Here is a 16,185-nt window from a genome sequence, read left to right as displayed (position 1 = left end):
CAGGTGCAATGGAGAACTTTCTCTTTCGGGTCAAAGAGTTTGCTGCTCAGGATGTCTACCTCTGCACTTCCTGTGTTCCCAACTCATTCTCTTGAGGAGCTGTACTAGAAATAACTGCATCTTTCTCCCTCTTTGCCACCTACAGGCTAAAATAACTCAAGCTATCATACTCGTCTTTTCTAATTCAATTCCCGGAAAGCCCTCTGCCCCTTCTGGAGGCCGGGAGAGACTCACACTCAGGGACGGAAGCATTGTGCAGGTTGTTTCCTGAAAGCCGGGCCTGGAAGGCGGAACTGAAGAAGCCATCGCCGGGACCACTGTGGGAAGGAGGAGCAGAAGAACGCCAAGTTAATGGGGTGAAACCATGATTTCCGAGGAGCCCTAGAAAGAGTCTTCTCGGTTTGTTTAAAAGAAGGACAACCACACCCTGGCCAGGTGGCTCCGTGCATAAAGCACTGACCTGGTGTGCCAGAGGTCACGGGTTTGACCCCTGGTCAGGGCATGTACGAGAAGCAATCAATGAGTGCACAACTAAATGGAACTAAGTGAAACAATGAGTTGATGCTTCTCTCTCTCTCTCTCCACCCCACCCCCAAATCTATGGAAAAATTATAAAAAGAAGAAGTACAAGCAGAGTGGCAGTGAGGTACCCTGAGACAGACATGGGTGACGGAGCAGGAGAAACGGGGGCTCAAACCCCGACTCAGCCACTGCCCAGCCAGGGGCACTTCGGGACCCAGCTCTGCTTAGCCTCAGCTCCTCACTCATAAACTGGGGATTTAAGCAAATCAATACTCAGACATGATTATAATGAAATGCGATAATGGGTACAAAACACTGCACATTGTTCCTGGCACTTAGTAGCTACTCATTAAATAGGAACTGCCGGTGTTATTGCTATTATTACCCTCGCCCCAGCTGCACACCCTATGGTGGCCCGTGCCTGTTAAGCACAAGGGGCTTTGTTTAGGTATAAGGAGCTGCTGGGAAACCTTTCACTAAGGGTGTTGGCCTTTCTGAACATTTTAGAAATCCAAAAGACAGAATGTAGGAGCAAATAAACAGAAAAACACTGGGTCCCCGTCCTACCATCCCAACCACAGGCCCAGGAAACCACACGGCCATCCACGGGCTCAGCAGCCGCGAGAGGCTAGAAAGGCTCTGCTGTACCTTTTATTCAGCACCACGAAGTGAACGGCGTACATGGCCGTGTAGAGAGCCAGCGGCAGCGCTATGAGGCACAGGATGCGAGCGGTCAGGTGTTTCCCCACGGTCACCTGCAAACAGCCAGTGTGGGGTGTGGGCATACGGGGCTCTGTTATTTCTGATACATTCTATGTGCGTTATATATAAGAGCTTATGTATAAGTCACAATCATAAAAAATAACTTAAAAAACGAATGGCCATAAGGAGTATGTGGAAACCCTTATTGTTCCCATAACACCCCACCACTGAAACAATGCAGGGCCCTGACCACAAGCCAGCCTCTGCTGCCTGTCCTGGACCTCAGCGGGGACCTCCCTGTCACTGCACCACCAGCACAGCGCTGCCCGTTTCCTCAGCACCCTCTCATCGGTCCCCTCTACACCCCGGCCACACCGACCCCTGCAGTCTCCCCGTGCTCCCTGCCCTGTGCCAGCCCCACCCAGCACACGATGTGACTGCTCCTGCTGTAACTTCAGGCCTCAGCGTACCCCCTGGAGCCCTCCTGCCCTCCTCTGCTCTCCCACAGAACCTGTTTGCTGAGTCACAACTGCCTGTTTACCTACTTCCCTCTCTCACTGTCTAGAGGACAGGGATCTTTGTTTCATCCTCTGCACACTGTGCCGCACTTAGTGGAGAGCCTGTCGGTATTTTCTGAATGAATAAATGAACTTGTTGGGACTTGGTTCAGAGGTAATGGAGAAGCATCACAGTTACATAGTCCAGGCCTGGAGTCAGCCAGGGGTTTATTCAGTCAGTGTGAACCCTGGACCTGCCTCTTACTACCTGTATGACCTGGGACGTCATCACCGCGCTACGGCTTGATTTTCTCATTTGTAAAGAGAGGGTTGTGACAGAAAGAAAATGAGATAAGCATCTCGCATGGTGCCTGGCACAAAAACGGCCCTTAGTAAACAATATCGTAAGAAACCCTAATGGTCCTTCCTGGCTTCCAAATCTGGAAACCCGGAGTCAGAAAAAGAAAACTGTGAGCTCAGAAGGTCCCCCTAACCATTTCACTTAAGGTCCCATGCAGTCAGTGTCTACAATATATTTGGCAGAATCCCCTGGCTGGGTAGTTTGCAGAACATTTAAAAATCACTGCAGAAACAAGTACCAAAAGACAGTTCCAAGAATGCTGGGCCACCCTCCCCTCTACAGTTCTCCAACCTCCGTAGCTGCAAGGCGCTCCCTGCTGGCCTGCTGCCAACAGAGGGTGGCTGGGTCCGGCTGCCTCAGCCAGGGACACAGCCACTCCGCGCCTGCAGGAGGCAGGGACAGGCCACTGGCTCTGCTGAGCAACACTGGGGAGCAAAGACCCTTCGACAAGTACTCAGGTTCTCACCAGCGAAAGACTGAGGTCTCCAAACAGGTGCCAAAGGTCTGATACGGTGTTCCACCCCACTTGCAGGATGATAAAGAGGCCAACAAACTTGACCCCTAAAGCACCAGCCAGATTAATGCCAGTCAGGCTGAGCCAGAACCACCAGGGGGCAGAGAAGGGCCTGAAAACCAACAAGACACAGAGTTCAGTTTGGCATCTGGAAGCAGTCCCAAGAGCAAGGGCAGCAGCGGGCAGGGCAGAGGCTCCCTGACTCGGGAGGCCGAGCTGGGCCCTCTGATTGAGGGCTCCCAGCCCCACGGGACCATGTAGCTCCAGGGAGGGAATGGTCTGCGAAACCCTCGAAACTGCAGAGCGCAGTGTGAGGTGAGCAGGGTCTTTGCCCGTGGACAGGGGTCACCGCTTTCCTGGCTAAGCACAGAACTTCAAGTAAGCAAGAGGCTTGCTCTGCTGTAGTAACCACTCCTGCGGAAGTCAAAGGAAAATCCAGAGAAGCGACTGGATTCAGTCAGCCCTCTCCTTCGTGTCACCTCGGGACCCTGTAAAAGCCACATTATCGAGTGCTTACTATGAGTCAGGCTCTGTTCCAAGCAGTCTATACACATGAACACTTTAACCTTCACTGACCCCATGGGGTAGATCTCATTATTATCCTCTTGTTACACATGAGGAAATCAAAGTACAGAGAGGCTAAGTAACATGGCTAGCAAGCGTGGAGCACAGTTCCAACCCCGGCAGTCGGTTCCAAGGTTTGCTATACTTAGAGCACCTAGCACTCTGTACTGCCAATTTCTTATCATCTGCTGCCTTCCCTGCCAGAGTGAACGCTGCTTAACACCCGGACCTAAGTACGCCTGGACTGCAGCTCCTAGCACAGTGCCTGACACACGGTATGCACAAGAACCGCAGGTGGAAGTGAATGTGAAGGAAACAGAAGATAACTCAAAGCCAGAGCGAGCTGGTGGCCACCGGATCAGGCTGTATTAGCATAACATGACTTTATGAGCTTTGCCATGGTAAAACCAGGCTGACTTCTGGAAGTGCCCAGGCGGAGCCAGTTCTTTTGGTTTGAATAGAATGAATGACCCATTCTATTCTCTCATAGGTAGAAGAATGATCTGGAAAAGACTATCCTGGCCCTCAAGAACAGCTTTAGAACTGAGCAAAGTCTGCAGGGATCCTCTGGATGCTAGAGACCACCCAAGCCAAGCTTGGTATACATAATTCCCATGGTTAGGTCAGGACTGGGGGCAGGGCACAAACAGTTCCCAAGCAGTAGCTATTCTAGTTCTCTCCCCTCCAGCGTGGAGGGCGTGAAGGGCGGAGCTGTCCTGGGACCTCCCAACCAGCACCTATACCGAAGGGTGGCCTGTAAGATGGTGGGAAGGCATTAGGACCCCTCCGTAACATATGCAAACCCCACCTAAATTCACCCCCTGTAAAAATGATAATATTCTTGAAAACTACAATTAACATTTTCTTAGTCTTATGTAAAGCAAAACCAAGTATTATCTACAGAAAACTTTTTTTTAAATCTATGTTTATGATCTAAAATGGGCAATCTAAGTTTTTAAAAAAGTTGGCTTGCCTTAAACTCAGCTTCAAGACAAGTCCTCTAGGCACCCACCCTGTCCCCAGCCATCACAGAAGCTGTGGAGCTACTGCAGCTTCTGAGCCCCCCACTCCCAAAGACGGGGTTTCTGACCTGTCAGCACAGGAGTTGTACTTGACCGTGCTCAGCATGGCAGCCATGATGAAGAACATCAAGATGGGGTCAAGGAGGATGTACTGGGACAGAGTGAGGCATCCTGTGTCTGAAAAACATGAGCTCAGTGGTCAAACGGTGGAATCAGAGGGGCCTGAGAACCAAACACCCAGCAGTAAGGAACAGTCTCTGTTGTGCTTAACTGAACTGCACATAAGAATGTAAGCAGTCAAGCCTAGATGGGCCACTGAGGCACAGGGGAGGTGGAAGGCCACAGCTTGGGGGTACTCCAAGCCCAATGACAGGAAACAGAATCTCACACTGCTTCCAGGCCCTTGACCCAAGAAAGGATCATGTCACTCATTCAAATAGAGCAGTCCCCGGACAAGGGCTCCGGCTCATTTCCACCATCAAAGAGGAAGTTCTGCCACCTTGCTTATATAGCCACGAACAACCTACACCTAAGATAGTATCACCTTTTTACATGAGTCTCTATTGGGAGTTGATTCTCCACACAGGAGGCAAAGTGATCTTTTGAAACAATTTCATTACCACATGCCACTGCTTAAACTCTCCAACGTCTTCCCATCTCACTCAGACTAACAACCTCCGCATGCCGGTGCCAAGGCCTGCTGGTTTCCCTGCCTACTCAGCCTCCTCTCCCAGCATCCCCTGCCTCACCAGCCTTGCTAGTCCCTGAATCCATCAAGGCTGCCTTGTACCAGGACTGGCGCGCATGCTGTTCCCTCTGCCTGAACACTCTTCCCTCCCTCCCATCTCTACATGGCTTCATCTTTTGCTTCACTCAGGTCTCTGCTCAAGCCCCCCACCCCCCACCCCGGGAGCTCTTCACTGAACGCCCTCCTAAAACACAGTCACTCCAGGTCTCTACTCCTTACCTGCCATGTTCTACACTGCATTTGCTGCTTAGGCTGTCACCTCACAGACTTAGTAATTTACTGGCTTATTTATTGTCTGCCCCACTACTGAGCAAGCTCCAATATAACAGTGTCTCATCAGCATCTCCTGAGGCCAAGAAAAGTGGCCTAGCACAGAGGAGAGATTTTACTTGAATGAAAAATGAATAAATGGCTGAATGAATAACTGAAAGGGGAAATTTAAGACACGAGGAAAAAGCCACCAATCCTCTACAGAAAAGCTCTATAATCTTAAAGCATACCTATCAAAACATGGCCAGAATCACCCACCCCTAAAATACCCACCTAAAGTGGTCTGGACTTCTTTACACACTAAGCTCTATCAGGGCATGAATGCCCTTCAGAAGAGCAAGGCTAGCAACAGATCGATCTCTGCGGATCAGCTCTCAACCAGCCAAGTGAGGATTATCCACAGAAAATACCTAAGTCCCCATTTCGCTATCCCCTGCTACCTAGCTACTTCTGAGGCATCTGCCCTTGTGTTCTGCTAAAATTAGTTCAAGGAGTACAAACTAATCTTGATAGGTATCTAACAGAAGCATAATTGCACACACACACACACACACACACACACATTTTATCTTCTCATCCAATTCAACCTCAAACCTGGGCAACCTAGAGATCATCTATTCCCCCTTGGGTTACCCATGCCAACTCTCCCTTCCAATAAGGTAAAGGCTTGCAACATACAAGTGTTTACATGTAAGTATTACTACTGAATAAAATGAGATTTGTAATATATTTACTCAATCATAAGTTACTTAAGAACTGGGCCCAGAGACAGGATCTTTGAGCCTGTTGGTTTTTAGTTACATTCACAGTGTGGCGGTCAATTCCCCAAAGGTCTGTGGTCTAAGACAACTCACCGAACGTGAGGAGGGCGGCAGTGAGCAGCGCCGCCGCCAGGGACTGGGACAGCTCCAGCACAGTGAGGTAGGCAAAGGGGACCAGCAAGGAGCCCAGGAACGCGCAGAACTGCGGAGGAAAGGAGAAGCAGTCCAACAACCAGCTAAGCTAAGCCCAGGGACCCATCTGACTTGGTACAAACTTAGGTTTAAGATGGGGGATCCTGGGAGGGGGGAGGGGGGAGGTTGGGGAAGGGGCAGAGCACAAAGAAAACCTGTTAGAAGGTGACAGAAGACAGTTGGACTTTGGGTGATGGGAATGCAGCATAATCAAATGTCAAAATAACCTAGAGATGTTTTCTCTGAACATATGTACCCTGATTTATCAATGTCACCCCATTAAAATTAATAATAATAAAAAAAATGTATGAAAAAAAAGATGGGGGATCCTAATGAGGCATGACATGGTGACATAAAATCACCTGGAATATGAATAAAGGAGAAAGCGGTGGTGTAACAGTGAAGCATCAAGTCAAGCAACATTTATGTTCCCATTGAGCTGCGACTTGTGCACTGACACAAAATCAGCAAAGTCCAGCCAGGAAGGTGTGGGCAGGGTGGCACAATGTTTTCAAGCGGGGGGTGCCTCAGTTGGACTGCCCCACACTGCTTGCTGTGACCAAGTCACATCTCTCTCTGCACCTCAGCCTCCCCTCTGTGCAATGTGAAGAACAGGAGTTCCTACCTCACAGGGTTTACTCTGAAGAGTAAATGACCTCAAGTTTATTAACACACAGGAAGTACTTGATAAACATTAGCTTCTATTGCAAAACTGTGGGTACAAGTTAAGAAAGCCCTCTCTGAAGGTGTTTTACCATTTTAGAGAATTCTAATGTTATTTCTGTGATTTCTCCCTTGGCACTTTTCTTCAATCATAACAAGAATCACTCTTGAATCGACGGGTTGTATTTTGATTTTAGAAAAAGGATGGCTTCACATTTCAGTATCTGGAGGGTTGTTTTTTGTTTTGTTTTGTTTTCTTTTGTTTTGAACCACAAGCCTTCTCTGTACCTCCCGACACTGTCCATCAAAAATAAACAGACAAGCCCAGGGAAATGGAAACTCTCACATTTGGGCTGTCACTTTTTGTCAACAGAAAGCAATGTGCCCTAGTGTGAAAGGGTGCAAGGCTGTTATATTTGGCTTTCTCAATCCTCACAGAAAGTTCACAGTGAGTCAGGCCTATATCCAGTAATGCATGCTGTGTGGTATTCAAACGTCATTAAGAAAACACAGGGTCACTTAGAACATAAACTTGAAGGTATGGGACACTTCTTGTTTCACATGACATGACATGACCATGAAATTACCCAATGATTAACCCTAATAAGCACTTTGCATTTACCTAAAGTGTTTGAGCTCCTCAAGGGAAGGGGTTTGTAACGCAACTTGCTTTGAGAGCTCCACAATGACAGTCAGTTTCTTCAGGTTTCATTTAGCTACAGGTACGGTGTCCCCAGAGCTGGGTGTTTAGGCCCTGCCATGCTCCATCAAAGCTGGTGCTGGGGCTCAGGGCACACAGGGAGTGAGCACACACATGGCCTCCCTTCAAAGACTGGAAAGCCTCTTGCGTGTGCCTGAAACCTTCCCAGGAAAGAAGTAGGACCTGGTGACAGGAGGGCGGGGATGCTGAAATCTTAAGGAAAGGCCCTCAGAGTTAGGCAATACTCCAGCCACCGTGGTCTGAGAGAGAAGGACGTGGAGCTGCCGATGTGCTGAGGCCCCCATTGGGACCACAGGAGACTCCTGGCTGCCAGGATCCCAGGCTGCTCTCCTGCCTGTCGCCTGACATCTCGCACGGGCAGGGTAACAGGTGACGGGGTGGGCTTGCTCCTATCTCTGTAACCTCCACATCATCTGTGGCCTCCCCGCCCCTTCTTCCCCACACCAGTTCTGAATCTCTGCACCTGAATTTCTAGTACAGGTGTGAGTCCCTTCATCCTCTCCCCACCCACAGCCCGTTTATCTACACCCGCCCGCACTCCAGGGCTTCCAGCCGAAACACTTCCGACTGAGTGTGCCCAGGGTGCGGGGAGGCTACAGTCGGGAGGCCTTACTCCTCTCATTCCCATGTAGTTGTGATGCTCGTATTTGTCCCCAGGCTTCTGGAACATAAAGGTACCATCATATCCACTCAGGTAGCCAGCAAGACCTATCAGCATCTGAGAGGAAAGGAACAAACAATAAAAATGAGAGATCTTAGAAAGGAGATTCCTCCATCCCTGAATTTCCCTCTCACTGTACCCAGACTTCGGCTTCCCTTGACAACTGTCCATAGAAGGAGTTGACGATGTGACATTTTCTCCTGCAGCTGTTGCAAAGCAAAGAATCTTCTGTCTACAGAGCTCATTGCTTGAAACAAATCCTCTCTTGTGTTAAGGCCAAGTTCTTGAGAAAAGTGCAAACCGAACACTTAGGGAGAAAAAAATCCCACAACATGAAGAGCAGGGCCAGCGAGGGGCTCTCATTCAGCCTGCCTTCATTCGCTGTGAAATCAGACAGACAGCTCCTGGGGGAGGCCGTGGGCGGGGCTGACTCCTGGGAGGTCGGCCCACTGAACGGAAATGCGGCTCCCAGTCAGAATGAGGAGGGAGAAAAGAGGCCACAGTTTTACACACCAGGAATAGAGAGAAGGGAAGAAAATGGAAAAGAGAAAAGACTGTTGCATTTCCCTAGAGAGGAAGAGAAACATCCAGTGGAAAAAATGCCTATAGGCCAGAGACTTGGTTTCTCCTTTTTCCAGGATTCCAAAGGGAGGCAACCCTGGCACACCCCAAACCAGAACAAATGAGCCATAAACTAAGACGTAAATCCTTCACAACATTTGAGAGGATCATTTGAGAGGATTTCTATCTTCCCTTGGCCATCAACAGTGTAAAATTCTCTTTTCACACAAGCAATCAGAAGCAGCTAAAACCTAAAAACTGCCAGCAAATGCCAGTGTCTGTCACAGCCCCGGGCTGCCCAGCCTGACCTGTGTTCCGGTTAGGCTGTGTAGAGAGAAAGCCCCTCCCAGCAACACTGCTTGTGGCACTTGGATTTGGACCACTAACCAGCTCATTCTTTTCTCTAGTTGTTATAAACAGAGCCACTCTCTGTAGTTCTTTTTTTTTACTTCTTTTCCAAGTGAGAGGAAGAGATGCAGAGACAGACTCCCACCACATGTGCCCCAACCAGGATCCACCCAGCAACCCCTGTCTGGAGCCGATACTCTGTCCATCTGGGGCCATGCTCACAACCAAGCTATTTTCAGCACCTGAGGCAAAGGCACCACGAAGCCATCCCCAGTGTCCAGGGCTGATGCACTCAAACCAGTGGAGAAATGGTTGTGAGAGAGAGAGAGAGAAAGGGGAGGAGTAGAGAAGCAGATGGTCAGTTCTCCTGTGTGCCTAGACTGGGAATCAAATCCAGCATCCACACACCAGGCCAATGCTCTACCACTGAGCCAACCAGCCAGCGCCCACTCTTTGTAGTTCTATGTCAAGGTATAGAAGCCTGAGTTCAGCAGTAATTGATTATAATACCTTGTTTTAATAAAAATTTTAAAAATTAAAAAAAAGAGAAATCCCATGGTCCAGAACTAAAACTGACAGGTGACAATCAAAATGGATGTTCCTTCCCACATGGGTTCTCAGAGGACAAATCTGCCTGGTGCTGGTCTATATGCCCAGACTGCTTGGCTGGTCCAGGACAGTAAGGAAATGCACAGGCGGGTTGGACCTCAGTGCCCCACGTGCTAGCTCCCTGATCGTGGACACTACTTACTATCTCTGAGCTACAAGTCATAAAACAAGGGATGTGAGGGTAAGACGTGATGCTGCAGGCAAAACACCTGGCCCTATGCCAAGTACTTAGCAGGCACTCGGAACTCCTACCCTCAGTTCCCTCAAGGTTATAAGTAGCACTGAGCTAATTTCCTAACTACCTCATTCAAATCAATGAGAAAAAGAACACCCTACTAGGAAAAAAGGCAAATTCATAGAAAACAAAATACAAATAAATATATCAAAAAGAAACGTTCAACCTAACTAATAAAAGATATGCAATGAAAACAGTGATATACCAATTTTTACTCTCAAATCGGCAGTTTTGACAATATAATCTAATTACACCGTGCTGGCAATGGTGTCAGGGAAGTGGACTCCCTCATATAATATTGGTGGAACTATATATTAATTACCATGATATTTTTTTCAGAAAAACTTAGTATAACTAAGTAATAACATTAGTTATTACTAAGTTTAGTAAATACATTAGTTATACTAAGTTTATACATAATGTATAACTTAGTAAATACATTAGCTATTACTAAGTTTTTCTGAAAAAAATATCATAGTAATAATATATATAATATAATATATAATATATATATAATATATATAATAATTTTTATAATTAATATATATAATATATAATATATATAATATATAATAATAATATATAATATAATATAATATATAATATATAATAATTTTTAATTAAATTTATTGGGGTGACACTCTAACACAAATTTAAATGTCCATTTGACTCATTAGTTTGCCTGCCAAGATTCTTTTAGATACACCTATACAACTATGAAAAGATACAGGTTCAAGGATGTTCATGCAACATTTTTTGTTATAACTAAAAATTGGAACTAACATAAATGCTCACAATTGAAGAGGGATAAAATAATTTATGCACATGTATAACGGAATGATATGGTCATTAAAAAGGATAAAGTACATTTTTATGTGCTAATGTGAAAAGAAGTAAAGATACATCATGTTTAAAATACTATTTTTGGCCCTGGCTGGAAGCTCGGTGGATAGAGCATCAGCCTGGTATATGGATGTCCTGGCTTCGATTCCCAGTCAAAGCCCACAGGAGAAGCTACCACCTGCTTCTCTTCCCCTTCTCCTCCTCTTCCCCTCCTACAGCCAGTGGCTTGATTGTTCAAGCAATGCCCTGGGTGCTAAGGATAGCTCAGTTTTTCCCAGCACATTGGCCTCAGGCACTAAAAATAGCTTGGTACTCGAGCACTGGCCACAGAATGGGTGGCCAGGTGGATCCTGGTCAAGTCGCATGCAGGAGTCTGCCTCACTATCTCCCCTCCAAGTTGCTGTCTGACCTGTGGTGGCACAGTTAATAATGCGTTGACCTAGAATGCTGAGGTTGCTGGTTCAAAATTCCAGGCTACACAGTTAAGGCAGAAAGGAGAAGCAACCAGTACAAGTTGATGCTTCCCACTCTTCCCCTCCCTCCATTTCTCTTTCTCTAAAATCAATAAATAAAATATTTAAAAAAATAAAATACAAATTGCTGAACAATTTTAGTCTGATCCCATTTGTATAATGTGTTGTTCATGTAAACTAGTATTAATGTGTGTATAAATATCTACACACTTATATTTGTTTAAAAAGTTACTAGGAGGATATATAAGAAACTTAACAAAGGTGACCGATTACCTCTGAAGAACAGAAAAGTGAGGGAAAGGAGTTTTTTAATCTCTTTCCTTCTACACTGATCAAATTTTTTACTCTATACAGGCATTTTAATTTCTTTAAAAGTACCTATTCTTCGAGAGCCCCCAAGTGCCCAGGGCTGGGGGCCCGTGTGAAGCGGCAGGTATGGGACTCAGTACTGCCGGAGAAAACTCTTGGCTCGCCAGTGAAAGAGGCTTTTGATTCTTTGACGGGCTTGGCCTCAGAACCTGGGCAAGGTACTCTGCTTTCTCTCCCAGGTTTCTGCTTTGCTGCTGACTCTCTTTCCGCCAGGTAGAGCACAGGACCACTAGGAGACAGTTAGAGCAGGGGTCTCAAACTCAACTCAGCATGTGGGCCTCAGAGCAAGATCACAGCCGTTTGGCGGGCCGCACTAGGTCTACAAAAGGCAACTGTTACGCAACACTTTTCTCACTGCAGTTGAAAACAAAAAAAAATCAGTACAACAAGCACAATTGTACATGCAGTTTACTCAGTGTCACAAAACGACCAGAAACTGTAGTTCGCATCACAACTGCTGTTAACTAAGCTAATATCTAGCTAGGATGCTAGAGAAATGAAAAATACAAGTTACTTAATTTTATCCAAAACATTTTGAACTTCGTGGATTAGTTTGCGGGCCGCACAAAATTGTTCGGCGGGCCGCGAGTTTGAGACCCCTGAGTTAGAGGAACCGATGGACTGCGCTCCCTGGGGGCAGCCTTAGGAGCCCCCACTTCTCCCTGCACACACGGGCAGGATGTGCGAAAGGGGAGGCTTCAGTGAAAACACGCAGCCAGCGTGTTCCACATCTTCACTGTGCTGAGCACAGGGGATTCCCAGAACAGGCAGTCCCCAACTGTGAGGTGAGGCTGGGTTTCTTATGAAAATCTCCTCTCCAGAGACCTGGTTCCCGGGCTGGCCCACTGCACACATTCAACACCTTCTGCTGCTTCACCCTTTGCGTAGTTGTTTTCATGCTTGCTAACTCTAGGAGTGAGTTTTTTGTTGTTGTTGTTGTTTTAAATGATATTAATTCCAGTTCCAGTTTTATTAACTTAAAATCATGTTTGTTTGATAACCAATTTATGGAAACAAGAAGAACATATATTTGCCTTTTTTAATGTTGCCTTCCTTACACATGTACAATCGTACTCTGGATGGTCAGGAGGCACAAGGACGTACATGAAAGTTCGTACTACTCAAAGGGCTCATTCTATGTTAGTGACAGATGTAGTCTGAGCGCTGAAGCCAGGCAAGCTCACGAGGCAGTGTGACGTAATGCTCGAGAGGGCGGACTCGACGCCAGTCTGCACCTTGACTGTCACATACTAGCTTTGCTGCCTACGGCAAACTACTTCTCCTCTCCAAGCCCAGTTTCCCCATCTGTAAAATGAGGGTTTTACTTCATAGGGTCTGATGATTAGGTAAGATCATGCGTCTAAAGTGACTAGAATAAACTAAGTGTTCAACTGCTCTCATGTTTACTGTTGTTATCTTATAAATGAGACAGAAAAAGGCATAATAATTCTGCTCTGGGCTCAGAGCTAAAGTTGAACTAGGCCGCCTATCCCACGTCCCCACCTGCCAGGGCCTTCTCCGTGGCCCCTAGCCCTAGCTCCCGTGCCTTCCGAAGCCCATCTGTCCATCCCGACTACCTCGGCCACGCCTGCCTCCCCAGTACACCGTGCTCTGGGATCACCCCCCACTTCATCACAGGCAAATTCCTGTCCCCTTGGCACTGAGATCTCAGCCTCCAGTTAGGAAACAAGGCCCGAGTGAATGCAGGGCTAACCCACTACCCTTCTCAGGTGTTTGTTTTTAAAAGAGTAAAAGGAATTCTCATTAGTGGAATCTCTAACTGTAAAACATGTGAAAAGAACAGGTCAAACAATGTATGTGCTGGAAGGAAGGAGGGGGAAACAGGTTTCACTCCCCGAGGACATCAGCTTCCCTGAGCTTTATGCAGCATATTCCTTCTCTCCATTTCTTTATATATATATATATTTTTTTTTATTTATTGATATCAGAGAGAAAAGAGGGAAGAGAGAGGGAAAGACAGAAACATAGATGAGTCCTGTATGTGCCCTGACCGGGTATTGAACCGGCAACCTTTTGTGCTTCTTTGGGAAGAGGCCCTAACCAACCGAGCCACCCAGCCAAAAAGGCTCTTTTTTCCAACTGAAAGTCATATACTATAAAGTTCAACATTTTAATGTATACAATTTAGTGCTCTTTAGTTTATTCACAAGGTTATGCAACCATTACCACTACCTTGTTCCAGAACATTTCATCACCCCAAAAAGAAACTCTGCACCCATTCAGGCACTTCCCAAAACTCCCTCCCCGCAGACCCCGACAACTATGAATCTTTCTGTCTCTGTGGATTTGTCAGTTTGAGACCTTTCATATAAATGGAATCAGACCATATGTGACCTTTTGTACCTGGCTTTTTCACTTAGCATCATGTTTATAAGATCCATCCATGTTGTGGCATGTATCAATACTTCATCCTATTTTAATAGTGGAATTAAATTCCAATTTATAGAAATACCACATTTTGCTTATCCATCCATCAGCTGATGGACTCCCTCTCCATTTCTGAGCCCAGAGGACCCCTAAAAATACCAAAGATTTTCCATGAAAACAATTGGTCTGGAATGTCAGGAATTTTTTTCTATGAGGTCAAGAATTAAATCCAAAACCCAGTCTTGGCTCCAACCGTTAGGAGGGCGCTATTGTTCACCACACTGCTCACCTTTCCCAGAGGTGGGTGCACATCAAAGAAAAAGGTACGGTTGATATAGTAACTTCCCATTTTTCCAAAGTGAGTCTCGTCCCAACTAAAGGAAAAACAAAAAGAGAAATGAGATACAAAAGATCAATGAAACCAAGAACTGGTTCTTTGAAAAGATAAACACGATTGACAAACCTTTAATAAGACTCATCAAGAAAAAAAAAGAGAGAGGACCCAAATAAATAAAATCAGAGATGAAACAGAAGTAACAATAGACAATAATACAATGCACTGTAAGAAAATATTACGAACAATTATATGCCAACGAACTGACCAATCTAGATGATATGGATAAATTCCTAAAAACATACAATCTTTCAAAAGTGAATCGGGGCCCTGGCCGGTTGGCTCAGTGGTAGAGCGTCAGCCTGGCGTGCAGGAGTCCCAGGTTCGATTCCCAGCCAGGGCACACAGGAGAGGCGCCCATCTGCTTCTCCACCCCTCCCCCTCACCTTCCTCTCTGTCTCTCTCTTCCCCTCCCGCAGCCAAGGCTCCATTGGAGCAAAGTTGGCCCAGGTGCTGAGGATGGCTCGGTGGCCTCTCCCTGAGGTGCTAGAATGGCTCTGGTTGCAACAGAGCGACACCCCAGATGGGCAGAGCATCGCCCCCTGGTGGGCATGCTGGGTGGATCCCGGTTGGGTGCATGTGGGAATCTGTCTGACTGCCTCCCGGTTTCCACCTTCAGAAAAATACAAAAAAAAAAAAAAAAAAAAGGGGAATCAGGAAGAATCAGAGAATACAAATAAACAGATTGCAACCAAGATTACTCTACCCAACAAAGCTCTTATTTAGAATCGAAGGACATATAAAGAGCTTCCCAGACAAGAAAAAGCTGCAAGAGTCCATCATCAAAAACCAGTACTATATTAAATGTTAAAAGTTTTTCTTAAGATAAAAAACGTGAACAGGTCCTGGCCGGTTGGCTCAGTGGTAGAGCGTCGGCCTGGCATGCGGGGGACCCGGGTTCGATTCCCGGCCAGGGCACATAGGAGAAGCGCCCATTTGCTTCTCCACCCTCACCCCCTCCTTCCTCTCTGTCTCTCTCTTCCCCTCCCGCAGCCAAGGCTCCATTGGAGCAAAGATGGCCCGGGCGCTGGGGATGGCTCCTTGGCCTCTGCCCCAGGCGCTAGAGTGGCTCTGGTCGCAGCAGAGCGACACCCCGGAGGGGCAGAGCATCGCCCCCTGGTGGGCAGAGCGTCGCCCCTGGTGGGCGTGCCGGGTGGATCCCGGTCGGGCGCATGCGGGAGTCTGTCTGACTGTCTCTCCCCGTTTCCAGCTTCAGAAAAATACAAAAAAAAAACAACAAAAAACGTGAACAACCAGGCAGGTGGTGGCGCAGCGGATAGAGAGTTGGACTGGGATGCAAAGGATCCAGGTTTGAAACCCCGAGGTTGCCAGCGTGAGCGTGGGCTCATATGGCTTAAGCACAGGCTCACCAGCTTGAGCGTGGGGTTGCCAGCTTGAGCGTAGGACCATAGATGTGACCCTATGGTCGCTGGCTTGAAGCCCAAGGTGCTGGTTTGAGCCCAAGCTCACTGGCTTGAACAAGGGGTCACTCACTCTGCTGTAGCCCCCCAGTCAAGGTACATATGAGAAAGTAATCAATGAACAATGAACGATCCGCAATGGAGAATTGATGCTTCTCATCTCTCTCCCTTCCTGCCTGTCTGTCCCTCTCTCTGTCTGTCTCACACACACACACACACAAAAAAAAAAAAAAAAAAAAAAATGCGAACAATTAAATGGTAATAAATATGTACCTTTCAATAATCGAATCTAAAAAACAAAATAAATGAACAAGCAAAATGGAAACAGATCCATAGATACAGAGAA

The 16,185-nt window shown here is 46.8% G+C and overlaps 1 protein-coding gene across 1 annotated transcript in view; it reads right to left on the bottom strand.

Moving 5' to 3' along the window:
- POMT2 (protein O-mannosyltransferase 2) overlaps window positions 1-16,185 on the bottom strand; it is a 41,557-nt gene that overhangs the window by 22,942 nt on the left and 2,430 nt on the right. The window contains exons 2-8 of the mRNA XM_066341538.1: window positions 14,314-14,398; window positions 8,151-8,255; window positions 6,055-6,163; window positions 4,251-4,359; window positions 2,549-2,708; window positions 1,171-1,277; window positions 235-317 (exon numbers count right to left, since the gene is read on the bottom strand). Coding sequence (XP_066197635.1) covers window positions 235-317; window positions 1,171-1,277; window positions 2,549-2,708; window positions 4,251-4,359; window positions 6,055-6,163; window positions 8,151-8,255; window positions 14,314-14,398 — 758 coding nt within the window. The remainder of the gene's footprint in view (window positions 1-234; window positions 318-1,170; window positions 1,278-2,548; window positions 2,709-4,250; window positions 4,360-6,054; window positions 6,164-8,150; window positions 8,256-14,313; window positions 14,399-16,185) is intronic.

The sequence above is a fragment of the Saccopteryx leptura genome, chromosome 6 (genome assembly GCF_036850995.1).
Source record: "Saccopteryx leptura isolate mSacLep1 chromosome 6, mSacLep1_pri_phased_curated, whole genome shotgun sequence".
Taxonomy (NCBI): domain Eukaryota; kingdom Metazoa; phylum Chordata; class Mammalia; order Chiroptera; family Emballonuridae; genus Saccopteryx; species Saccopteryx leptura.
The sequence above is the reverse complement of the archived record's forward strand: the minus strand, read 5'-3'. Positions and strand labels throughout refer to the sequence as shown.